Source organism: Schistosoma haematobium, chromosome 4 (genome assembly GCF_000699445.3).
Source record: "Schistosoma haematobium chromosome 4, whole genome shotgun sequence".
In the NCBI taxonomy this organism is placed as follows: Eukaryota; Metazoa; Platyhelminthes; class Trematoda; order Strigeidida; family Schistosomatidae; genus Schistosoma; species Schistosoma haematobium.
In genome coordinates this window covers 11,976,495-12,004,271 of record NC_067199.1, presented here as the reverse complement: position 1 = coordinate 12,004,271, position 27,777 = coordinate 11,976,495, and the positions used below count along the sequence as shown (strand labels likewise).

At 38.4% G+C, this 27,777-nt stretch overlaps 1 protein-coding gene across 1 annotated transcript; it reads right to left on the bottom strand.

Moving 5' to 3' along the window:
- On the bottom strand, window positions 1-22,265 carry AGPAT9_2 (1-acylglycerol-3-phosphate O-acyltransferase 6 (lysophosphatidic acid acyltransferase, zeta)). The gene is made up of 11 exons (XM_051215670.1): window positions 20,235-22,265; window positions 20,117-20,198; window positions 19,954-20,081; window positions 19,828-19,922; window positions 19,717-19,794; window positions 19,611-19,685; window positions 19,489-19,578; window positions 15,466-15,559; window positions 10,452-10,709; window positions 8,172-8,380; window positions 1-1,670 (listed from the first exon to the last, which is right to left on the bottom strand). The coding sequence occupies exons 1-11, from the start codon at window positions 20,373-20,375 to the stop codon at window positions 1,562-1,564; spliced, it is 1,359 nt and encodes a 452-aa protein (XP_051066200.1). The 5' UTR covers window positions 20,376-22,265; the 3' UTR covers window positions 1-1,561.
- Window positions 22,266-27,777: the final 5,512 nt, after the last annotated feature.

Here is a 27,777-nt window from a genome sequence, read left to right as displayed (position 1 = left end):
GGCGACGGGGATTTTGGCAAAAACAAAATAATTGGGAGACGCAAGGTCATAACAATATACAGCATTGTTAATTCGTTCAATTTTCAAAAGTATACTTTACCAACTGACGCTGAATTTAAAGAATTTTTCAGTGATTTATTAAATTAGGATAATTTAACAGTTCCAACGACAGCTTGCACTAACTAGGACCTTTGGGTCTCGCAGAAAATTTGTTACCAATTGGATAGCCATATCTGAATTCAAGAATCCATATTTTCAGTTCCAATTAACTGGTGAAAACATATCTTAACTTTTAATTCTGGAGCAGTAGAAAGTGCACAGTGTTAAGGAATATCTGTGAAGTGCTATCTTGGTTTTCAGTAAACTCTCAGCAAATATGTCAGTTCATGAGATAAAACCATATCCAGAAAAGAATAACATTAAAACATCTGTAGTTTAAACTTATCATTTATACCCGCCCACACATTAATAAACAATTTCTCATAGCTTTCCACTTTGTACAACTCAAAGCAGTTACTTAATGATAAATATTTTTAAAATGTTATAATCGGTTATTACTAAAGACGAACATGAAAGTCAATATTTTGTAGTGATTACCTTTTCAATATCAGTGAATTATCGAAATCACCATGTCACCAGTTTAGAAACAAGTTTGAACATGGTTATAGCTATGATTAATTTTCTTTTCATCATACAACATTTCCAAACATTTGGGCGGAAAAAGTGTGCACCCAGACTATATTGAGTAAACATTTCTATAACACTTGAATCAATCACTAATTCTTAATATTCACAGTTATATTTTCAAAAAATTTATCGTTAGGGTTAAGGGAAAAAAACCACAACCGTTTTAATGTCAGCCCCCGGAAAAAACTAAAAAACAATACTTGTCTGATGTATAAGATGAAAATTAAAACCAATCAATAGTATATACACCATTATGTTTATGAATTCCTTTTATACCGTTCAACTCTTCCATCACTTTCTCTATACATTGAAATGACAAATAGAACATATTAATTCTTGTTTGTTTGAGGAAAGAAAATAAGTAGTAGCAGAATCAACAAGATTTTCACATTAATGTAAAAATGATTAGAAGACAGAGAGGTTGGCTGACTAATTGATAGAGATATCAAAGGGCAAATAAACAGACTAGTATATATATAGAGGTGCAGCGGTAATTGGAGTCTATAAATTTGGTAATAATAATAATCGAAACAGCTTGTCAATAACAAATACAAAAGTAAGAGGATTACAAAAGTTTTTATCTCAAACACAGAAAAACAAGAAAAGAACAATGAATTGTTGCAAAATAGAAAAGCGTGATTTCACTTGCTCTGGATGAATTCTCTTTGGATAATAATAATAATAATATAAAACAGAGGAATGTGTGTAAACTAAGGAGAAATTAAATTGTAAGATAACTACAAATTCAAATGTAAAATATCAATTCAAAAATAAACAATTTGGTAGGTTTCAATAGAGAATGCAAGATCAAAGTTGTAGTAGAAAAATTTCATGTGTATGGGTGGGTGTGTATACAGGATAGATCAGTTTTTTTTTATGTAGAGGATGATTGTGAGTCAGCAGGTATGACATATTGACTAACATATTTTTGTTGTGCATGTTTCAATGTGTCTTTTGGTCTGTTTCGTTTTAATTCACCATCCCTATGAATGAAGAAATAAAAATAGACGTGATAATATAAGAAGATAAACGACTGACTGTAGTTACTACCTTGATGGGGTGGTCGTGGTGATCTAAGTAGGACACTATGATGACTCAATCGAGTTATATTGTATGGAACTGTCATTTTATGTCATGCAGGTTGGTTGGGGAACAGCAGGACTAAAGGCATCAACTTAAAGTCTAAAGACGAAGTCATTTTCCTCACTGTACTACAGTTCTGATTGCAGTAAGGCATTTGCCTTAGATAACCAGTATCTACAGTGATGTAGTCTTTCCATGACAGAACGTGGTAGTTAGAAAAGACCGGGACTAAAAACAAGTTAGTTTGCCTTATTCCACATAGATTTTTGTCACCAGTGACAAGGCCCTCAAAATATGTTGCTAACAACATCAGGAACTATTTAGTCTCATGCAGTTGTCTCTTGTACATTGCGGCCAGACGGTTAATCACCTATTAACAAACAATATCTTTCGGTATTATTAGTTTAGTTGACTCCCAATACATCAATAATCTACTTCGTGTAACATTATTTCAAGATTTCCCTAACAGAAGTATGTGAAGGGAAGGGTTCAAACCTGCTAGCTGATTGTTTAAATGATGTGATCTAACCACGAACCCACTATTCCATAGAACAGGCTTTACTTATAGAAGCCCCCATTTCTTAACTTTTATAGAATAATACCATTCGATTAAGTGTGTACCACATTTTTTCAGCAAACAAGAACAGAAACCTCGAACACGAATAATTGTGGTACAAAATCACTAAGTTTATCAACAAAGTCTTCGTTTTTTATTACCATTCCAACAAATAATTATAAATCAGTATTTACTATAGATTAATATCACGTGGGAAATTATTGAAAATCGGATAACACTACATGACTGTCACATTTCAGTTTCGAACTCCTTAGCAATAAGAGTTCAGGATATACACGTTATATGTCAAGTATGATGTTTTTAAACTACCGATAATTCGAAATCCAACAGTACTGTGAGATTAGTAATCTGATCGTGAAGCTTCTATTGACTCATTAGATGATATGACCAGTACAAACAATAGTGAAATCATCAAATGTATCGGCTAATGGATCGCTCTAGTAATCTTGATTCTGGTTGGTTGTTGCCGGCACTCATCCTGCAATTATCTACATATTTATTTAATTGTCTTCCACCCTGACCTAACTCTTCACCTTACAGTTGCTTGTGATTGGTATAGGTTTGATATAGACACGTTTATCGATCAGTGACTGATCTGAGTACCAAGCTTCTAAAAATTCCCTGGTTTTTATCAAAATTAAACCGAACAGCTAGGGGAACGCAAACTCCAACAGAATTATCCTTCTGAGCTAAAAATTTCCATTATTTTGAAAATGAAACTTTTTGTACACTGGTGACTACTTTGTGGATATGTATAATTTTCGGATTTATGAGATCCATCTTTATTAATTTTTAAACCTGACGAATTTTACTATAGAATTTCATATTTTTCATTCATTCATTCTCAACTATATATTCGCAGTTTTAGCTTCTCTGGGGTTAGTCGCGTGTTGCAGAAAAAATTTCCGGTCTTCTATTTTGTTGCTTACAAATATCAAGTGATCTGGTACGTCATTGATCACAGTGATGCAAATGTCAAACATTCTAGCCTGGAATCGAGTGTCATAACTGCTTTTTCGTTCTTTCTTTAGGACTGTATTCTTCATGTCCAAATTCTCGTTGTTTTCAATGTTTTCCATCCTATGCTTCTCATCATATTAAATTCTTGTTTATCTGATCTCAATTGTGATAAATTTAACTAATGCACATGCATATCGGGTCCTTCATTGACGACTGATTAATGGATTGATGCTATTCAATTTTAAAGTGTAAATGCATATGGGAGTAAAACTTGGATCCAAGTAACAATATTCACCTTATCGCGTCATCGAAATTATTTAACCTCATGCGCTAGATAACTATTCTCTTTTTCCTCATCAATTTTTATTTGGTCTTAATAATTTTTATAGGTCAATTCTAAATGACAATCAACTTGAAACATTTATAGTTCATGTGATATTTTTAGATTTAACGACATCAATAAGAAAAATACAAAAGAATGAAAACCCTATCAGTTGAAAAGTCAATAGTCAGACTTGTTATTTATAGTTTAAAGAAACTTCGATAGTGATTTGTTTTAAGTAACTACGGCAAAATGGATAAACGATAGTTAAAGAGATGTCGACAAAAGGGATCAAAATTCTAAACTATATGCTCATTAGTATGTTATAACTTCTATGCTTTGAAGGTTCTCAAATCATATTTAGTCGACTTTCTTGTTTTTGTGTGGATCAAAATATCGGATTTTACTTCAGTCAGTCAGTCAGTAACAACGTAGAACTTCGTACGTACGTACATCAGTTCGAGTTGCCATACCACATTAGCACACAGATGCAGTGGTCGATTCAAATCCCGTAGTGGTAGAGGTAATAAGAGTATAAGCAGTAATCGGGAAGATTAGGGTTTAGAGATGTTATTTAAAGAGTATAATCCAGTGAAATAAATTTGGAAAGAGGAAAAAAGGGACATGAAGAATTCAGAAGATTAGAATTTGGGAGAACACAGAGAGTGGATGCACCTGCGCCATTGCAAACGATTTTGAGCCATGTCATTCAAGGTCTCTAACCATCGGTTGCTATCATCTCGCGGTCCCCAACCAGGTAGTCTACACCTACCGACATGACTCAGTCCACTTGTCAGTGACTTCATGGACTTGTGCCATGTTTTGGTTTGGCCGCCCCTAGCTTTCTTCCAACCTACTCCTATACCACTGAACATAGCACGTCGAGGTAGTCGGTCGTCGGGCATACGTAACACGTGTCCCAGCCATCTCAACTGATGAAGTTTCACTACTCCTCGTGTAGGAGCATAGGCCGCTCACCAGCATTCTCCATCCAACCCTGTCCTGGGCAATCCTTTCCAGCTCCTTCCAGTTGTTATTCATCCATTTCATATCTGCTTAGACTTCCCTACGTAATGTGTTCTTTGGGCTTCCTCTTTCCCACTTCCCTTCACGATTCCAAGTTAGTGATTGCCTCGTGATGCAGTTTGATGATTTCCACAATGTATGTCCTATCCATTTCTAGCATCTTTTCCTAATTTTCTCTTCAGCTCGAAGCTGGTTTGTTCTCTTCCACAGTAGACTGTTGTTGATGGTATCCGGCCAATGGATGTTGAGTATCTTGCATAGACAACCATTTATAAATACTTTTACCTTCTTGATGGTGGTTGTAGTAGTTCTCCATGTTCCAGCTCCGTATAGTAGAACTGAGTGTCTTGACGTTCGTATTGAATATTCTCATTTTGATATTGGTTGAGAGTTGTTTTGAGTTCTTCAATTGAAGGAATGCGGCTCTTGCTTTGCCAATCCTCTCCTTTAAGTCTGCATCTGATCCTCCTTCCAGGTACGTTAAGGATTCCACATTTCCCAGAGTCTCGCCATTAAGTATGATTGGGTTGGTGTTCTCCGTGTTGTATTTGAGGATCTTGGTGTTTCCTTTGTGTATATGTTAAGGCCTACTGATGCAAAGACTGCTGCTACACTGGCTGTCTTTATCTGCATTTGTTCATGTATATGTGATAGGAGGGCTATGTCATCTGCGAAGTCCAAATCGTCTAATTGGTTCTGAGCTTTTTGAATAGAAGGTGAAGCATGTTTGTAGTTACTTTGATGTCTGAATTCAGTGCTTCAGCTGGTATGTTGTCGGGTCCTGCTGCTTTCCCGCTCTTGATTTGTCTGATGGCCGTTTTGGTTTCTACCGCCGTTGGTGGATTGACATCTATAGTAAGACCTCTTTGTGGTACTTCGATGTCCGGTGGATTCATTGGAGCAGGCCTATTCAGGAGTTCCTCGAAGTACTCTACCCATCTGTTCCGCTGTTCTTGAATTTCAGTGATTGGCTCGCCTTCTTTGTCTTTGACCGGTCTCTCTGGTTTACTGTATTTCCCTGATAGTTTCTTCGTTGTATCGTAAAGTTGTTACATATTCCCTTCCCTTGCAGCTTTTTCCGCCGTCGTTGCTAGTTCTTCCACATATTTCTTCTTGTCGGCTCTAATGCTCCTCTTCACTTGCTTGTTTGCTTCTATGTACTCAACTTGTGGTTGGACCTTCTCTGCTCGTGTTCGGCTGTTGTTAGTTGCTACCTTCTTGTTCTTCCTTTCTTTGATCTTGTTCAGTGTTTCTATACAGACCCATTCTTTATGATGATGCTTCTCGAGGCGCAGAATCTCTTGACACGTTGAAGTTAATGCTTATTTGATACCTTTCCAGTTGTCCTCCATACTAGTTTCTTCTTCCTTCAGTAGATCCTGTAAGGCTTGGAACCTGTTGTTGAGAGCTATCTTGAATTCATTGAGTTTGTTAGTATCTCGAAGGAAGGCTGTATTGAACCTTTGTAGTGCTGTTTGTCCACTTGTCCAGTTCTTTTTTAGCTTCAGTTTTAAATTGGCCACAACTAGGTGGTGATCTGAAGCTATGTCAGCTCCTTTCTTGGTTCTCATATCTTCCATTGTCCTTCGGAATTTTTTATTGATGCAAATATGATCTATCTGGTTCTCTGTAGTGTGGTCCGGTGAGATCCAAGTAGCTTTGTGTATACGTTTGTGTGGAAATTTTGTGCCGCCTGTGACCAATTTATTGAATGCACACAGATTTGCAAATCTCTCCCAATTTTCGTTTCACTCTCCCAGTCAATCCATATCGTCCCATGATATCTTCATATCCGGCGTTGTCTATTCCGACTTTGGCGTTTAGATCTCCCATCACAATGGTGAGGTCGTTTATTGGGCACTTGTCTATGATTGACTGCAGCCTTTCATAGAATTGATCTTTAATGTCGTCGTTGCTATCATTGGTGGGTGCATAACATTGGATAATATTCATTGTGACCCCCTCCTTCTTTGTTTTGAATGATGCTTTGATGATTCTGGATCCGTGAGATTCCCATCCTACAAGTGCATTTCGTGCCACTTTGAACAGTATTAGAGCAACTCCCTGAGTGTGTGGAGCATTTCCCTCTTCGTGGCCGGAGTACAGCATCATTTCCGTATTTAGCCTTTGTCGTCCCACTTTGGGTCTAATGGGTTCACCTGATTCCCAGTATCTCTTCATTTCCATTGCTATTTGACTGGTCTTCCCAGTCTCCCACATTGTCCGTACGTTCCATGTACCTATAAAAATTGTTGCTTTGGTTGTTAGAAGGGGTATCGGCCTCGTGACTTCCGAAGGAACTCGGCTTTCACCATGAGGCGTCATAGTTCTTCTTTTTTTTTCTAGTTAGCGTTTTTTTAGCGAGTTAGTTTTCTACGGGATGGAGTCGCTAACCCCATGGCCAACCCTCCTCCTTTACCCGGGCTTGGGACCGGCAGTAACTCTAGAAGAGCTATGGGCGGAGTTTTCTATCTTGTTAGTCTTCTATATCTATACGTGTAGCGCACCCCAGATGGTGCCACATTGAAGACATAATTGAATAAAACTCTAAACAGTAAGAATAAATGGGGTTCCAATTAAATTTCATGTTAACTTTTGATTATCAATATAGGGGTTTGTGGAGATTGTGCTTTTAGGTTCTCAGTGGTGGTCTACCTTGGGTTAACTTGTCAATTCAACTGTGTAAATTTTTAACTAGAAATAATTAGAATTCTTGCTGATGGACAGACCTGTGAACTATGCATATGATTCGTGAGCTATTTTACTTATATTGATGTAAATTATCACTCCAACATGCAATTATCTCTACACTTCAACGTTTCTGTTTTCGAAACACGAGTAAGACATAAATCTTAAATTTCAGTGAGTCAGCAACAACGTAGAACTTCGTACGTACGTACGTACATCAGACCAAGTTGCCATACCACATTAGCACAGAGATACAATTGTCGATTCAAATCCCATAGTGGTAGAGGTAGTAAAAGTATAGGCAATACTCGGAAAGATTAGGGTTTGAAGATGTTATTCAAGAAGTATAATCTAGTGAAATCTTAAATGTTGGTGAAAACATAGTAGATTGTGGGCTAGTAGCAAAAAGAAACAAAATAAAGAGAAGTGATATATGATGAAAGGTCGTTTGCTGTAAACCCCGGGTCTGAATTTCGTGTTAGTTGAGACTGATCAGCAAGGCGTAACTGCCGTCTCAAACGCTGAGCGAGGGTTATAAGGGCTCGGGTTGCATAGACAGCATTAGCTCCTCTAAGATTGCAGATGCCTTTCGATGATGAGTTCCAACTAATACGAAACCTAGGTTTCTTGTCTATTACTTTTAATTACTCAGAATCTTGACATAGCACACGCGATATAAAGTCACTCGGGCCGGTGGAAAAACTTCAAATACTTGCTCAGCAAAAAAGGACTAGACAAACACGAAATTAGTCACTGCTCAGAGATTAATAGATGATGCAAAGGTAACGGTAAGATTAAAAAAGAAAGGATATTCTATTAACTACTTACCAATCCATTCCAATCATACCACCGCATTGTGCAATACTATACTGTACACGTCTTGCAAATGCAATTGAATCTTCTTGATCTGATTTTCTAGTGGGTGGTAAATACCAAACATCTACCATAATAGCCCATGATGTCATTATTTTTAAACTGTACTGGAATAAACTATCTAGACTGCTGTTCCAAAAACAGTCAGCAAATAATGGATTGTACTTTATAGGACATGAGAGAGGGGGGGAGGAGAAAAGTAATCAACAGATAATCAAAAAATGGCTTCTATATATCTAAAAGACTAGTTAAAATCATACAAATGATACGTAATGAAACTATAAAATTCAATAAAATGATTTTTCGATAGTTGAGATCATGAGTCGATTGAAGCTAGACCACCATGGAAAACCTGGAAGCACTGGACGGCCGTTTCGTCCTATTGTGGGACTACTCAGCAGTGCTTTTATTGTACGGTTGAACGGCCTTGGATAATTGGAAATGGGTAACTGAAACGAAATGATGTTGGGTGACAAATTTATGAAAAATGAGAAAAATCTGCATTGTTGTTTCTTTATTGGTTGAGAACTACGTTTTATACTACTTATGTCTGTCGACATAAGTAGTAATGTAACACCAGTCAGAAGAGCAATCCATGGCAGCAGAAGGCTATGAAGTTAGACTTGGGGAAAACAGAAAAGGAAATATAAAGAAATTGTAACTTGGAAGAATCATACAGAATGTGAAGGACAAATGACGAGAGATTAGCAAATGAAGTATTCAATGTATGGTTCTCATATTTTACCGAGATTCGAATCAGCCAGTGGTAAACAAGGTGGAACCTCGTACGCATGTGCACCGGTTTAAGTTGCCATACCTGATTAACACAGCAAAATGAAATTCTTATGACAATAGACAGAGTAGTAGAAATGATAACAGTGTTAGTTGTAGTAGAAAATAGAGAATGTGATTTGAGAAGACAGAAAGAATTTACAAAATAGGAAGTATAAGTACTGCAAGACAGCGGAAGGCAATCAACAAGACGAGAAAAACAGAATGGAAAATAACATAAAGACAATTTAGATTTAAACATGTGGAATACAGTGAGAGAAAGGATGTGATGGAAAGATAGAACGTTATGAATGACATCTAATTCAAGATTTACAAAATGACAGAGAATGAATATGAATATACATTATATTGTGAATGATTTCACGCTATGTATCCATCAAACGTCATCCAACAAATAATTATGAGGATTACTTAATGGTTTACTATTTTTTAACTCCAATGAACTTGTGAGTAGTACGATCGACACCTAATGATAAGTGAAAGCAAACAAAATTGTCAGCGATAATTAATGGGTTTGAGCTTGTGACAGCACTTATTAATAGAAAATGTTAGTTGTTACCGTGTCAAAGAATATGATTCAAGTTAACTGTTATATATGTCGCTATGTGACAATCTAACATATATAAACATATTGCAAGGATTTAAAATGCAGCGACATGTTATTTTTCAGAACATATTTATTTATTTATTTGAATACATACATATTGGTACAAGAGTGCGCCAAATATATTTGCGCCACACACAGATCATATAACTGCTGTCAAGTTGTATTCTGAACTGTAGCAACGACTTGTGAGTATCTGATGGTCATAACAGATAGCAAATGGTGGTACATTTTACTTATTTTCAATAAAGGAAGAACTAAAATTTCAACAAATTGAAGTCAAAGTGGTAGGGGGCAGAGAGTGAGGATGTTTGATAGCCTGTGCATTTAGCAGTTAAGCCATAAATACTGAGTGAGAACATATATACTAATTTTCATTAACATAATTAGCGATAAGTATAAAGTTTAACTTTTATAAAGAAGACCTTATTTACGTATAAGCACTCTAGCGACAGTATTTTTATTGAATGGTCAAACAATTGACCGACAGAATTCGATTAGCACCAAAGGACTAACAAACATGAAATTGGTCAGTACTCATTGATAAGTCAATGTAAATGTTTCAGTCCATTAAGAAATAAGTCGAGGTCAGAATAGCTCTACAGTAACATTTCAGAATGCGAAGATGGGAGAAGCGGGTTAAAATTCCACAGGGAGTATCAGTTCCCTGAAGATTTTGGGCACTTCTTGCTGACGAGTGATAGCTAGGACGAAACCTAGGTTCGACATTTCCTGCTGACTACAGCAAACCATATATATATATATATATATATATATATATATATATATATATATATATATATATACTTAGGAAGCTTTCGTTAAAAAGCAATACATACTCTGATTGCAACAGGATGAATTTCAGCGCCCACTTCAAAACAACCTTTCTTGAATTTCATGACTGATGTATTATTGATACAAGTACCTTCTGGAAAAATTAGAATAGGTTCAGCATTCGGTGTAGCTGCGTGGTCTTTTAACCTTTTAGCTGTAGAAAGACGATCTAAAACTTCCTCACGATCAAACCAAACGGCAGGCACAGCACACGAGATTACCCGTTCAGCAAACCCAAAAAATCCTCCATGCTTTTGCCCAACCTGAATAAAAGAAACAACTAATGAGGATAGTGTCATTTATATAAAATAATGGCTAATATTTAAGGTTTACAAATATTGTAGATATCACCTAATTAACTAGACAAGACTGACAAAGAACTAGACAATTGTTTTTTTATTTAACCACTCAGTATTCATTTATAATTTATTGTTGTATCGGCAGAGTAATATAGATGATAATATAGGGAAAATAATCTCACTCATCAGATGTACTTCTATATGAGCCAGACTAAATGTAAGTCAGTCAGTAACAACGTAGAACTTCGTACGTACGTACATCAGTTCGAGTTGCCATACCACATTAGCACACAGATGCAGTGGTCGATTCAAATCCCGTAGTGGTAGAGGTAATAAGAGTATAAGCAGTAATCGGGAAGATTAGTGTTTGGAGATGTTATTCAAAGAGTATAATCCAGTGAAATAAATTTGGGAAGAGAAAAAAAAACGAGACAAGGAGGAATAAGGAGATCAAAATTTGGGAGAACACAAAGAGTGTATGCACCTGCGCCATTGCAAACGATTTTGAGCCATGTCATTCAGGGTCTCTAACCATCGGTTGCTATCATCTCGCGGTCCCCAACCAGGTAGTCTACACCTACCGACATGACTCAGTCCACTTGTCAGTGACTTCATGGACCTGTGCCATGTTTTGGTTTGGCCGCCCCTAGCTTTCTTCCAACCCACTCCTATACCACTGAACATCGCACGTCAAGGCAATCGATCGTTGAGCATACGTAACACGTGTCCCAGCCATCTCAACTGATGAAGTTTCACTACGTCATCAATTGATTTGCCATCCTTACCTAGTACCCGTTTCCTAACAACTGCATTACTTACTCGATGGTCCCAGGATATACGAGCAATATTTCGAAGACACCTATGATCAAATACTAGTAACCTACGAATATCCTCTACTCTTACCGGTCATGTTTCACTGCCATAAAGTAGGACGGAACGAACTGCTGCGCAGTAAACACGTCCTTTGGTTGATAGACGAATATCTCGCCTACGCCATAAATGACGCAAGTTGGTAAAAGCTAGTCGAGCCTTCTGTATCCGTGCTGAGATTTCGTCACACACCAAACCACAAGGGCTGATGAGACTTCCAAGATAAGTGAAGCGATCGACACACTCAATTACTTCACTCCCTATCATTAGTTCGGGTGTCAATGCAACCCAATCCTGAAGCAACATTTTGCATTTCGAGGGAGAGAATCGCATCCCGAACATGCCTGCATTGTTGCTTAGAATGGCCAGAAGACTCTGCATTTTGTCAGCGTCTTCGCCAAATAAAACTATGTCATCAGCATATTCTAAGTCAACAAGTGAACCTCCCGGTAGAAGTTCAACCCCTGTAAATTTAGATGAGGTGTGTTATCTCTAAAAGTACGTCACTGACAAAGTTGAACAAGAATGGGGAGAGTGGACAGACCTGACGAACACCACTTGAGGTAATCAATTCTGATGACAGTTCGTCATAAGCTCTCACTCGACCAGTTGTGTTCGGGTAGAGAGCCTTTATAAGGTTAATGTACTTCTTTCACTGACAAACACTGCCATAGAACCTTACGATCAACAGAGTCAAATGCCGCCTTAAGGTCGAGAAATACTACCATTGTGGGGCGTCTGAATGTGTGTCTGTGTTCTAGAACCTGACGTAGTGTGAATATCTGATCTATACAACCACGTCCAGGTCGAAAACCAGCCTGATTTTCTCTAGTCTGCTCTTCACGAGCTTTAGTTAGGTGTCGAAGTATTATTGAAGCTAATATTTTAGACACTATATTAGTCAAACTGATTCCTCTGTGATTGTCACAAGAGGACTTTTGTCCTTTCTTATAGACTGGCACAATCAGTGATTGAGACCAGTCAGATGGGATTACGTCCAGTTCCCAAATTCTACCTAAGACCTCAGTTAATCTCACTGCTAATACTGGACCACCATCCTTAAAAATCTCAGGAGTAAACCTGTCAGGGCCTGCTGCTCTCCCTCGTTTCACATTTCCTATGGTTTTTTCAACTTCGTAAAGGGACGGAGGACCTACATTAACTTGCCATTCAGGTTGACTAGAGATCGTGGGAAACCGAAGTGTGGCTGAAGGCCAGTTGAACTGATCCCTAAAGTGTTCTGCCCATCGATCCAATCTCCTGGATTGAGAATGAATAATATGTCCATCTTTCTCTGAGATTGTTTCGCTAATGGTCGGGTTCCTAAATCCGGTTTCCTTAACGAGTCTGAACAATTGTCTGCTATTACCTATTGCCGCTGCCTTTTCCATCTCTCTTGCTTTCGCTACCCACCACTGTTTGCGATCATTGCGTAGACTTCTTGTCAGCTTGCGTTTAAGCTGACTCCGCTCTTCGTTATGTTCAGAACCAGATGGAATGAGCTTTCGAGCATGTATCAGTGCGGTAGATGCTGCTGAGATCCAGTGTTTCTCCCTAACCTTACGGGTTACCTTACTGGCAGATATCACTGCTGTTTCCACAGCTTTTCGGATATCATTCCATGCTGCCTCAGGGTGGGCATCACATACATGGCTGCCTAACTGTTTTCCTAGTTGTTCCTGAAATATACTCTTAGCTTGACTATCATTAAGTAGGGTCCTAAGAGGTTTCCTTGCAGCGTCTTTCTTACGTCCAGTAAGATGCAGACAGATACGCGCTCGTACTAGAGCATGATCTGAGTCTAAGCATATGCTCCAGAATGAGCGACAGTCTTCTATGAAGCCCCTCCATCGGTGGCTGATAGCGATGTGATCTATTTGGGTCCAACGTTGGGACGAATTAGAGGGTCTCCATGTTAAAAGATGTTTTTCCTTATGCCTAAATGACTAAATGTAAGGAGCTAATGATATTACTTGGTTGCCCAAACTGAATTGGGTGAAGTGAGGCTTGGTGGCAGAAAGTTGGATCTCTTAACCACTAAATTATCGCTACGCAATAACGTTTGCCTACCACTCGAAATTGGTGAAATAATGGAACTCGGTTCTCAATCGGTGATAGTTTAAAACAAGACAATGGACAGAAGGAATCTATGTGTATCTTAAGAAAATAGCATTTAAATAATACGTATACATAACCTTCCGCCATTCATTTGCACCTTGCGGTGTGTTCTAAAATGTTAACTGTTTTCTCTTCTAGTCTTTAAGTTTTCTGCCTACGCTCTGCTTTTGATGTGCAGAAACTCTTCTTTCCGTCTGATAACTGCAAGCGCTTCGAGGCCATGCTCCGCTATATACTAATTAAAGCAATCTTGTGAGCAGAGTTCGTCATAGTAGGGTAAACGTTCGAAACTCACCCTACCTACTATGATTGGAGTAGTCGATTAGTACTACCAGTCTACACATAAGGAGTGCAGCCTAAAACTAAGCACAAACACGAATACTTCGTAAAAATGAGTAACTAGTTATATTGAACCATAATCAGTATACTACATACATTTGAAATGTAGATGTATGTAAGACAATATTACACCATGACTAAGTTAAATATGTCAGTTATATTTTTATACGGCACATATCTGTTAGTGATTTGGACAAATAAGCTAGGTATTTATTCATTTTTGTAGCTGAAGGTCGATCATAAGTGAACGTGTGATTGCTTTGATTGAAAAGTAGCAGGTTTTTAACCGAACAAATATTATACCTCTGACTGCTGAAGATTAAGTTCTGTGAAATAAGATGTTCCTCAAAGTGCTTTGAGATATTTTATCAATTACATTGTTATATTTTTAGAATTTTTGAAGATATATTTCTTATTTGGTTTTCTATTACAGTAATTCATGTTTTAATAACCTAATGATCAAAAGTAACATTTATACGTTTCTCCAACTTTTTTTCTTTCAATTGTGAACTAATTGGATAAAATGAACTGTTGTTGATATCAGCAGCCAACTAGGTTATCTCAACAATAACTAAGTGTTTATTTTATATTGCTTTTTGGTAAGCTTCTATCCGGTAAGGATATTGAGAAAATATGTTACGCAGATGTTGTGTAATGAAATGACTCTGCGTTTAAAGTGAAGCTTATTATTTTTGACATCCTATTGAATCAAAGAATGGATAGGATTTAATAAACCACCAAAGTATGATGAAACTCAGTGATCAGTTTCACAATTGTGGATTTGTTTCTTAATTTCAGGCTGAGAAATTTGTTAACACTAGTGCTAACTACATTAAAAAATTGTGATTGGATACATGTATATATGAGTAGTTTCGAAAAATACAACACAAACTGAGTTAATCTGAATTTCAGCCCATCAATTGAAATTAAGATGAGTTTATTCAATCGCAGGAGTTATTATAGAGTGGAAAATAAGTATAGTAAGTAGAATAAAAGGCTGATCAATTGATCTGATACAAAATTATCATATCTGGTCTCTGATAATTATTTATGAAGTTGGAAGTAACTTTAAACGTTTGATTTGACTAATATTAGACTGTTAAAGCATAATCTTATGTAAGCTAACACCATATTTCGAAGTAAGTGGATGCTTAAGAGTAGTCCCAACCACTTTAATTAATAAAGGATGACAAGTGATTTCCCCTTTTATCAAGTACTCTACACCAAGAATCAATACTACTCGGAGAGGTAATACTTTGGGAATTCAATAACCAATGCTTACAACTCAATTATTTCTCACACTTAGACACAGTTCACTATTGTTTAACATACAAAGCAAAATAACTTCAAATGGTGAAATAAAATTACAGAATAAACTATGGAAAAGTCTTACAACAGCGTAGGTAACGTCTGAGGCCAAAATGCACCAATCAAACGGTGTCGTGTGGTTGGCGACACAAATTGTATTTGCTTTAGGGCGGTTTTCTCTATACAAAAGATAATGAGCATAAAGAAGATTAATTTATAACAGCATAAAATAATTGGGTGTAACAAGTTACTATGATCAAACTTAGAAACAAAGTTTTTTTAGGATATGCGAACAATCGTATGATTTTTAGTTACGATTATAATGAGTGTTATCAAACTTCATTCCAAAAACCTTTACTCTAACCAATGACAATCAAAATGATATGGTTAAGTACTCTTAGTTGTAATTGTAAAACCTTACGAACAATTATCAAAAATATGTGTTAGCTTAGTGTTTTCGTCAAACAACGCAGAGATAATATAACACGATAAAAATTAATCTGGTCCATAAAAGTGGGGTTTATGATCATGTATTTGTGAAACTAGTTACGAAAACTTTTTATTATTATTTTTATTTGGACACATGAATATTGGTACAAGAGAGCGCCAACATATATGCGCCACACAAAACAATGAAAATTCGAGAGGAATACAAAGAATGAAAAAAAAGCTAAGGAGCGCAACAAAAAAAGAGAGAACAATAACGAAGAGATTGGTGTAAGGTAATGTGCTAGTAATCAGGGAACGCAAAGGTACAATCGGAAGAAATCTTTCAGGTAAGGGAGACAGAACCACTTTTTATGAAGAAAGTAAAAGAAGGTTACAGCAGGATCGCCACTGGCTTCTATTCTGAGCCATATCTGATAACGTCTCTAGCCACTGTGTAGCACCATCTCTCAGACCCCAACCAGGGAGTCGTGAAGGACCAACACAAGCCAGTCCTTTGCAGCTTTCTTTCATGCCACGACACCATGTCATGCACTGACCACCTCTCCGCTTCTTCCAACCAGTCCCAGAGTCGGCAAATAATGCACGACGTGGAATCCTCTGGGACGACATTCGGAGAACATGTCCAAGCCACCGAAGTCGGTGTTTCAAGATGGTGACACCAATTGAATTATCATCTCTGTGCCCGAACACACGATGCCGAACCTCTGCATTACTGACATGGTGTTGCCACTGAATGTCAGCAATCCTTTGGAGACAGCGATGATCGAACACAGAGAGTCGTCTAACGTCCTCAACTCGGAGAGGCCAGGTTTCACAAGCATAGAGCAAAACTGCTCTCACCGACGCGTTGTAGATCCGACCTTTTACGGCCAGACTAACATCACGAAGGCGCCAAAGATGGCCCAGATTGGCATAAGCCGCTCTGGCTTTCACTATACGTGCATTGATCTCATCACTCACACCCCCACCAGCACTTATGCAGCTACCCAGATACACGAACTTCTCGACTACGTCTATCTGCTCACCATCCAGGGTGAGTACAGGATTGGAATCCTGCCAGTCTTGTAGAAGTACTTTGCACTTCGAAGGTGCAAAGCACATACCATACCTACGGACACTGATTGCCAACTGATTAAGTGCGGATTGCATGCCTTGGGCATTATCGCACAGTAAGACAATATCGTCCGCATACTCAAGGTCAAGAAGTCTTTCTCCAGGCAACAGATCGACACCACCATTACTTACATTCATCAGAGCTGTTTCCAGAATGTCATCGATGGCAAAGTTGAAGAGGAATGGTGAGATTGGGCAACCCTGCCTAACCCCACTACTCGAATGGAACAATGGAGAAAGGTGGTTGTATGCCCTCACTCTGCCTGAGGTGTTTTTATATAGGGCTTTCAGGATGTTAACAAACTTCTCAGGCACACCCTTCTTCAATAGACAATCCCAGAGAACAGTTCTGTCCAACGAATCGAAGGCAGCCCTGATGTCAAGAAACACTACGATTGTTGGCCTTTGATAAGTATGGCGGTGTTCTAACATTTGGCGGAGGGTGAAGATATGATCAATACATCCTCGACCAGAACGAAACCCAGCCTGCTCCTCGCGAGTCAATCTTTCTCGGGTTTTGAACAACCTACGAAGTATAACGGAAGCCAATAGCTTGGACGCAATCGGAAGTAGACTTATCCCCCGATAGTTGTTACAGGAACGACGTGAACCCTTTTTAAAGATAGGGACAACTATCGACTCATTCCATGACGTTGGCACACTCTCTAGTTCCCAAACCTTTGTAAACAGCGTCGTCAATTCCTTAGTCAAAAAGTCATCACCATCTTTAAAAAGAGCTGGAGGTAAGTCATCTGGGCCAGGTGATTTGTAACGCTTCAAGAGTTGGAGTTCCTTGCGGACTTCCTCCTCGTTTGGTGGATCAGTCGTCACCGGCCATGGAGGGCAGGACAGTCTGACCGATGTTGCCGGAGCAGCAGGCCAGTTGAACTGCCCTTCGAAAAATTCTGCCCACCGTCCAAGACGTCGATGGATGTTAGTGATTGGCATCCCATCATCCTCGCAGATTGTTTCACTCACACCAGACTTCTTGCTGCCAGTGGCTCGGATGAGCTGAAAGAGCTTCCGGTAGTTACCAGATGCAGCTGCTGCTTCCAGCTCATTAGCACGCTTCGACCACCAGGCTTCTCGGTCCTTACGCAAGCTTTGCCCAATTTCCTTACATAACATCCTTCGTTTATGGTCAAACTCACGGTCACCCGGAGTAGACCGACGGGCTTCAATGAGTTGTAAGGAACCAGAAGAAACCCAGTGCTTAAAAGCGGGACGTTTCGCAAACCCACAACTGACTGTTCCCGCCATTTTCATGGCGTCATGCAATTGCAACCAATGCTCATCTATACTTTTCGGTGGAATGGTAGCTAGCCTAGAGGCTAGCTCGGTTCGATACTTATTTGCAACAGAAGTTGCAACCAGCTTGCTAACATCAATCTTTTGGTGGTGGTCACTTCGTTGGCCACTGAAAAGTAAGGCAAGATTGGCGCAGACCAAGGCATGGTCAGAGTCTAGATAGGTACTCCAAAAGGAGCGGCAGTCTTTTACACAACCACGCCAGCGGTAGCTGATCGCGATGTGATCAATCTGAGTCCAGGCTTGGGATGCAGAGGGAGGACGCCAGGTGGCACATCGGCGATGACTGTGCCGAAAGTTAGTGCTAGCCAGAAACAGGTTGTGGTCTGTGCACAGTTGCAGTAGACGGTCCCCGTTATCTGACCTGCGACCAACAAGTCCCCATCGGCCACCTAAACGACTCTCTTCTGTGCCTAGACGCCCGACCTGAGCATTCAAGTCTCCGGCTAGTACCACAATATCTGTCGAACGCACTTTCTGGAGAAGAACTGATAACTGGTGGTAAAACTCATCCTTGATTGCATCCGGGCTACGAAAACTTCAAAAAACATAATTTATAGAAAGGTTGAGATAATGGTCAAGCACAGAAACCGAGGTAGATGGCTTTTAGAAAGCTACTTACAAGGTCTGGACGAGTGAACTAAACGTTGGGATATATATATATATAACTAGTATCTCAGTTTAGCCCAGACACCATCTATTGTTTCAATGTTTTGGTCCCATATGCACCGCTGGCTCGAAAGCAGAATTTGTTAACTTCTTTATGTGAACCTTTCGTATCCACCAACCAGATTTACGCATGTTTTAGACTCCTAGTTTTAATGGAGAAACTGGGATTGAGAACCAATGAATCCACTGTGACTGGAAACTGAACAGAACATCCAACTCGTACATTGGGAATGTGGCTCGAAGTTCATTATGAAATTATGTGCTAGGTTTGATGACAGGACACTTCATTATCTAATAATATAATTGATGAACATGACAAGTTATCACTGTTAGTACCGCATCTCAAAGAGGCTTTCCGGAGTTTATTTGAGTCGATCCCGTAACCATCATCCCAGATACGAAAAAACGTCTATAACTTAATAGGAGAAGCTATTAAGAAGTGGTCCTATGCCAAAAAGTCTTCCATAATTTTTAAAAAGATTATTACGAATGCTTGGTAATATACGTCGCAGTTTTCAAAAAGTAATTGGTAAACGATTATACTAATTGGTTAAACAAACAAACAAACCTGTTGTGGAAACGAATAACAGCAGAGAATGAACACAAATTAAGCCGTACGGCTGCCTGGATTCCTTCGGTGGATAACCAGTTTTTAAACCTTCATAAATGAGCGTAACAAAGTGAAAGTACCGTGAAGGGGGAAGCTTCCGAGCCACAGCGCCTAAAATCCATGTGAAGAAAACTGAAGAGAGGAAAACAACAAGTCTGAGGAATTAATGATAACTATAAAGCTTACCTGCACGGCAGGAATATTACATAACGAACAATGAGGCCCACAAGCCATAGCATCATTAGGGTGGTATGGTTATCTCTCCTATGAAGTGAATGGTAAAAAGAACACACCTACTTGGCATATACATAACTCTGGTTGCGACTCAAGAAATTCCATACTCTTAACTCCGCAGCTGTGAATCTCTTGGTGACAGAATCTTCTATAATAGCCTAAGACAGTAATTTGCAAGAGGCCACAAACCTCTATCCCACATTTAACTAAGTAGGTTGGGTAGTATAATCTGAATCCTTTTTGATCTGGAACAAGATGATTTTTAACCTTTACACCTCCTTCAGTTAGTTGAATGTCCCTTTCAATCAAATCATCATCTGAAGCAAGAGATCACTGAAGTGGAGCAACCAACCATACGTATCAAGGTTTTCAAAACTGTCAACACTCCTTATTCTTTTAATGTCGTCTTTTACTGTGACAGCTGAGGCGGCGTACTATGTGTATACATCAGCGAAAGAATTTTAACGTACGGAAAACAGTCTATCCAACATAGAAATATACAAGTGTTGGATAATCTGGACTTTGAAACATGCCGACACTACCGAACTCCAGAAGAACCAGGTGACCGCAAGGAAGTAAAACCAGAAAACACAATAAAGTATACTAGGCATTGTAGCGGAGATTGGTCACTCTTCAAGAGTGTCAGCAGGTGATAGAAGACAGACGACTCGATAAGAATCTAAAATGGGAACTTAGAATATTTAAAAGAAGTTTTCGATTAAAATGCAGCTTCTACCACTGTTAAGTCTTGATATACATATACACAACCTATAACCCCGTCAGTTTTCTAAAGATAATAAGCCATAACCAAGAGGTTAAGAAAACTGAATTCGGTGAGACTATAATTTATGGATGACTTTTGAGCGACGGTAAGTTGACTTTGAGCATGTCCACAAATTATAGTCTCGCCCTAAATTTATTTGTATTGAATAAGTAGATTGTTATACAGGATGAACAAGATGAGAATTCCAATGACGGGCTTACAAAGAAAGCTTGGCTGACTTTTTATTGGGTTCACCTGGTTCTCAGCAGATTGATCATGCTGTTGTAAATCTGGCTGACAAGTAGATACAAACAGACGCTCTGTACCCTGATCTCTCTATTTGGCGGAAAATTTTGTCTGCTTTGAGGAAGCAGTTATGGAGAATTTTGAGGAAATGGCATAAAAACTCAAAAACATTTCCCCAGATCTCGAGAAATTACCAAAAAAATTTCCCCAGATTCTCATAACACTTTAGGGGAAATCTGTCAAAACTAATTGATAAAACCCCAAAACTTTTCGCAATCTCGGGTTTTTTCCCCAGCACTCATGAGTGAGTGCTTGATTAATATTTAAACTACCAGGACGGTTTTAACCCAATCTCCCTATTTTATGGGAAATTTTCTATTTAGGTAAATCTTGGGGAGATTATTACAGAAAACTCTGGAGTCTCCCGTTTTGGGGAAATCTCCGAAACGTTTGGGTTTTCCCTAATATTTCGCCAGTCTTATATTTTCCCAAAATCTTTTTAAACTTTGGGGAGAACTACCATATCCCTTACGACTTTGAGGAAAACCCCAAGATTTTCCCAAGATAGTGAGGTTGGGAATGTGCAAATCTTAGGAGTTAATCAAGCTTGAAGATGAAAATTACTGAACGTCGAAGACCTTTTACTCACACACGTTAAACATCTTTTAGCATGTTTTCCTACTAATGTATTATTCTACGACAGTCTAGAAAAATGTTGTCAGTGTTTAGTACTCAATGGGGGTAAAAACAGTACGGTCTAAGACAGTGATCACAATTTTTAATTTCGATCTAAAAACGTAAGGCATTCGATTACGAATGGAAAAATTATTTGCCAACAACCTTTTGTGGGGCCCGTTATTTTGTCGTCATTTAGACCGGACGATGTTTGTTGACGAGCTCTCCACTTTAGTGTCCCGTGGATCTGACTTCAGTTAGATCGTATTAATGTTTGTTATCACCTACCCTCGTATATAATCATCGACTAAAATCGCGTTCGTCAATAGCGGAATCAGATAAGTCAAATAACGAGAAAGGACTTTCGAATACATATACTTTGTATATGAAGCGAATAGAATAAAGAGGAGCGAAACGATAGGCGGTGAAAATGGTGAGTAAGCCAACTCCCTTTAGTCAAGCGCTGATCAATATTTATAGTTACACAGAAATAAGTTACAGACATGTGATGAGTAATCCGATAAGAAGTGCACACACATATGCGCTCATATAAAAACAGCCAAGATTGATAAGCGAATAATTAACAGTGTTAAAATATGACTCAAGTAGAATGAACAGAATGGGCTGTACGAAAGCTAGAATAAGGCATATGGGCTTAACATAATAACCGACACTACAAACCCACACACCCCAAAAGTTAGCAGTGCAACAAACCTACCGCTAAACTGTATAAATGGGTATTAGTGAGTTAAAATAAATGCGATGTAACTTTATGTAAACAGATACTGATATCAAAGACGACTCATAATGATGCAACTTAAAATTCGTCCTTTAAATAAATGTGTCTTCAAGTCGGAAAACAACCATAATAGTTCAAATGGTTCTGAACGGAGTAGAAGAAGCCTTAGCTTAATAACTTTGACAAGTCACCTATGAGACGCCCATGATCTGATGTGTAAATATTCAATGTCTTACGGCACTCTTGATAAGGTTTGAATTCGATTTCACGAACTTGTAGGGCCAGCGAAATGTCACTAAGCCCTAGCCAAATCATCTGGCAGTTGGGTCACTGAATATCGAACAAATCATCAATCCTCGTGAAGGTCAAGGACAACCAACGTGCATCATTTAATCGTAAGCCATGAACTGGCCCATGCGGCAGTGGTCTTACTTTCGCTTGTATCTACATTAACTAATATATTTCTGTAATAACGTCCTCTATGTTGTACAGTCTTCAAAGCATCTATAGTACCTTGATACGTCAATGGGGTAGTCCACGTAAGGTACTGGCCACGAGGTGTGACTTCGACGTTAGCTAGTTTGTCACACCATTCACGTCTTACTCGAGTAGGCCTCCAATCATTTGGACATAGACCATCTACGTTGGTGATCTACAAACTGATTGACCTTTCAAAACGTTCCAGTGTATTTTTATCCTTTTGGAGTGAAGGAGGAAATATTATGTTCTCATTCTCCGAATGAGGCCGAATATTGCTGTTGAAGACCAAATGAAAAGTTCTACTGTCGAACTGGCGGAAATTGAACTTCAACATTACCAGTGCTATGTTTGCTCGAAAGGCATTTTTGTCGTAGCTTCAGTGACGCTTTAGACATTCGGTGCCAACTTTACACTATTTCTGTGGATGTTCAGACCTCTTTTCTCGATGTGCAAAGTGAACCATATCCAAGACAGGAGAAATATCCTTGTTTATAAGCTACAGTTTCTGATGCATACAGCCAGAACTCAGGTTCAGTTCTGAGAGTCCCACTGAGTAGCGAGTGAAGCACTAATTGATATAGATTATATACGACGGTAGAAACGATAGAGAATACTGTTCTGCTAAAAGTCAGCAGCAACACTGCCGTCGTTGGTTAAACCTTTGAGACGTAATAACTGGAAAAACCTGCTTTCGGCTTGTCGAAAAGTAGCTGAAGGATGAAAATAAGATGAATTTATTGGCTGGCTTTATATCATACTCAAGCCTTGTAGCTGTAAATAAATCCCCAAAATAAATAGCTCTGTAAGTCTTTGACATGGGATGCTAATCACATTAGTTTTAATGGACTCACCTCAAGTACTCTGGTAAACTGAATGCTATGGCAGCATGATCACTTTTCCAGAAGAGACAGGATCGATAAGTTGCTAATTGAGAATTTTTTTGATTTATAAATATGCATTATAAGGATGATGGAGTCCGACCCATTCTTCACCAAGTCAACAAATTCATATTTTCGAATGGTTTCAGTTTTCAAATGAAGTTCCTGGGCCGGGCTCCTATACAGACATCACGCCCAGTAAATGTATCACGGTCTAGAATCCCCTTCCTTTTCAAATAATTGCACCGCTGTTGGTTAAATATGTTACTAAGCACCAAGGACTGGTTTATGATCTTCCTTTCCAAAACATTAAAGTCTGCATTATCAGAGTTCGCGTTTTCTGGAACACCCTGCACAATTGTGTTTTTTTCCACAGAAGAACTTCTCACACGATCCTTTTGAAACGTTCCTGTTGGGATCACAATGGAAATACGGTAGAATAGGTAGTATCTTCACATTTACTTCTGATTTTACTAAACGACTGACCAACAGAACATTCTATACGTCAATAGTGTTAGTGAATGTTACACAAAGGGGTTTGGGAAGATTTCGGTATTTAGTCCCGTTCCCCCAAGGAAGCCATGTAACAGATAGCTGCTCAATTTTGAGAAGCCTAAGATACTACAAGACATTATTGATGGTGATATTCGATCCTTTTTAACTCTGTTGAAGAGGATCTTGTTACCTGCAGAATTTTTTTAGACCACAGTTGTTTTTGGAGAGTCTATTGTTGGAGACAAAAGTATGCTGAGAGAGTCATCGTAACCTCACTAAAGTTAATGTTTGTACCGTATTTATTTATTTCTTTATTTCACTGTACTTCTTTGTTTGTGTATCCGTTTCATGACTGCCTTTATTCAGGGTTCCTGGAGGGTTACGTTTTACAGACCTGTCAGGAGGATGGTAATCTCGCTCAAAAAACCCTCAGCGTTCAGGTTGCATATGCACACATATGCAAGTGTGATCTGACTTACTAAGTCCGAAGTAAGCAGTCTCTGTAAGGTCTGTGCATGCTTCGCGAAACCAAGCTTTGTATCTGTCCCATAGCATATCACAGGTGATAACGAAACTGCACCCAGACCGCTTACATAAGTTCTCCATGATCATAGTGAAATGTGGTTTGTTAGTTAGGTCACGACGGTAAACTAAAAAACAATGCACTCTGGTGGGGTAAAACGGACAGAACGATTGGTACAAAAGGTTAGGATGTAATAGATCTAGTCTTGACGTGAAAAACTATAAAGACCGAATAGAAAGGTGAGGAAAAACCACTAACTATAAAATAGGGTAAAAACCAAAAAGAAATCTCCTGAACATTAAGATCATGACAGGCTCTTTAGATAAAAAAAATGGTAATTTTTGCATAAGGACACAGAAAAATTTTGAGAACTGCAAATCATGTTATGACTTAACCCCCCATTAGTGAAAGGTGCATCAGAATTGATCATGAGCTATCTATTTATTCGTGATAAACTTACCATCATTTTCGAAACAGAAGTGCAGAGGTTGTAAAAGCTAAGCTCACTAAAGTTCTTATGAACAACAAAGCAAACAACATGAAACTAATGGTTTTTGAAGTGCATAAATTTAACGTGACCATGAAAATCTTAAGCACTATTCAAATCACTAACAATTATAGTGAGAACCACATGATTAACATACTTATGATGAAATTTCATGTAATTGCTCCCCTTTACGAGTATGAATAAAGCCAGAAAAAACATCGACGCAGATTAATATGAATTCATTATATCTCGCGACTTCTCATCAGTTGCTTACAATCATATATAAACATTGATTTAAGATAAATTGTTCAAAACGTTGCAACCCATTTTGTCGACCGATATCTACATCATCTGCACCTTCATGAAAAAAATTCCAGGTTTATGACAGTGATATTTGTTCCTAGTAAATCTCAGGAGCTTTAGACACTACTTTAGTTTTTCGCAGTAAACTCACTCACAAAATATCACCTTTTTTCCGAATACCTAATGACAAATGAACATTTAATACCGCATCCAATTTGCAGTATATTGTGCTTATATTGTATATTCACACTTTGGTATGAAACATTCTTTGTCAGCAGAATAATCCGCATAGAAGAACAGTCAGAAGCAGTGGGATATACTTAATTCATTCTCTTCAAAGTATTATTTTCACCTAGGATTGTTAGTTGTCCCAGATTTACAAACGTTAGTCAGCAGTACTGATGGGGTTTAAGAAATTTATGACTCAACTCGCTTCAGTTCATTGTTGTTGTTTGTCTGATCAGACATTAAATGATGTCTGATATGGAGAGCCAATCAAAAGTAGCTTTATGAGAAGGTCAACCGATGGCAATCTGAAGTGACCTAAATAATATGTGCATTTCATTGGCTAAGAGACGGATCAATTTACGAAAGATTAGAGTGGTATTTATTTGAACGAGTATTTGTGCATTTTATTTGGTAGCTCAATACACTTTTTCGTCCACTCCTGTATTCTCGCTCCAGTAGTCAGTTGGGAGTTAGCACTTAGTACACTCCATGTATCAGTATCAGCTTTTGGACACCGCTGGTCACAACAACGTCATATAAAAAACGTGCAATTAGCTCTAATAAAATCAGGAACATTATTCAGCATGACACATTGAGCTATCCCTATAAATTATGCACCGGGTACATTAGTCACGTGTGACTCTTCCTAGCTGTTAGACCAAATTAGTCGACTGAAATAGCATGTAACTAGTGAGTCGTTTTCACCTTCATGGTAATTCTTCTATTTCCATAGGAAATAGTAACCTCCAGGGCATATACATCTGGTGTTCATGTCCTTGTGATTCCACGCTTGCGTGCTTTTTGTGTACTCGTGTATGCGCCTGTCAGTCACTTAGTTATCCACCACCGACTATTCACATTATGCATTGTCTGTTTTGAGCTATATTAACGCTTGTAATATGTAGTATAGCGAGTTGGGATGTCTACTTTCTCTGGTCTGTTTCTCTGCTATGCCAGAAATAAATAAAATATGGTCATCCGAAATTCACTCTCGTGTTTGACTTATTCCGTCATTCGCCAACGTCAGTTGGGCCGATAATTATATACAAGAGTAGGTGGAATGTATATTTCGTTAACATCATCATACGGTCAAATTAGAGTCATGTAAATGGGCCGCTAAAGTCACGTGATTAAACCTTCAGTAGAATACTTAATAATTCCGAATTAGGTTACTGTAAGCCACCAGAAATAAGGTATTGTAAGATCCAAACTAAGGTTTGTACTGAAGAATAGCTGCCTAGGTGGGTTAGATACGCGCCCTTGCCCAGTTGAAACCAAAACAAAGTAAATGGGTAACATGACGGTTCAATAATTCATCATAAATTTAAATGTACATTGTTACCTAAACAAGTATGACCACCCAGCTATCCAACCAATAATTGTTCAATTAATCAAATCTAAATTACAATAAATAAGGAAGTTGATAAAGGATGCGAGAAAATTACCAATCATAACAAATAAATTCTATTCTATCTCTCTGGATAGACCACGCACAGATTCGTCCAAAAGATAATATTTGGTTGCTTTATAACACAGAGTGTTTTCAATTCTGAAAGAGTGCCTCACTTCACAATCAAAAATACACTATTCCAGTCAATACAAGCAACACAATCGAGAGGAGAAACAGACCAATATGGCTACCGCCAAGACTAAGTATCAGGTAAAACAACATAAATGCAGTTCAGAAAGAAACATGGAAACATAGTGAAGGCGTAAAAAAATAAAAACTATAATAAACCACAGGTATTAACAACTCAGATGGAATCAAAAAGACTAACAATGCACAACTAGAGGAATCAATAGGAACAAACTGAAAGTGTATACATGGAGGGATTTTCGCACACAAAACATTCAAAATGGATCTTTCGTGCCTTAAGGTAACCCTCGTGCTATTGATAGGAGAAACCAGACAAGTAGTGAATAGGTCTTTATTTCGATCTTCGCGCAGTCACAGTGGAGCGTGGGATTATCTGTTCAGACAAACACAGGCTCTCAACATTCAATATAAGATAATAAGAAATATAACGCTTATACAAAATAAGGAAGTGAATGAATACTTGAACAACACTGTTTTGGCATATGCTTGGTTGTTCTGGGTCAACTCTTAACCAACCAACCTAAGCTGTTACAGATCTTACAGGCATCGAAAACAACTGATCCTTGTTCATTATGTATCACTACATTATCCTTCTGTAC

Excerpts from the sequence above, each read along its gene's own strand:
- AGPAT9_2 (XM_051215670.1), bottom strand. The coding sequence starts at position 20,375 with ATGCCTAGTATACTTTATTGTGTTTTCTGGTTTTACTTCCTTGCGGTC. Across the intron at positions 19,923-19,953 it reads TAGTTAAATGTGGGATAGAG|GCTATTATAGAAGATTCTGT; the intron begins GTTTGTGGCCTC and ends TTACTGTCTTAG. Across the intron at positions 19,686-19,716 it reads GTAATATTCCTGCCGTGCAG|ACTTGTTGTTTTCCTCTCTT; the intron begins GTAAGCTTTATA and ends TTAATTCCTCAG.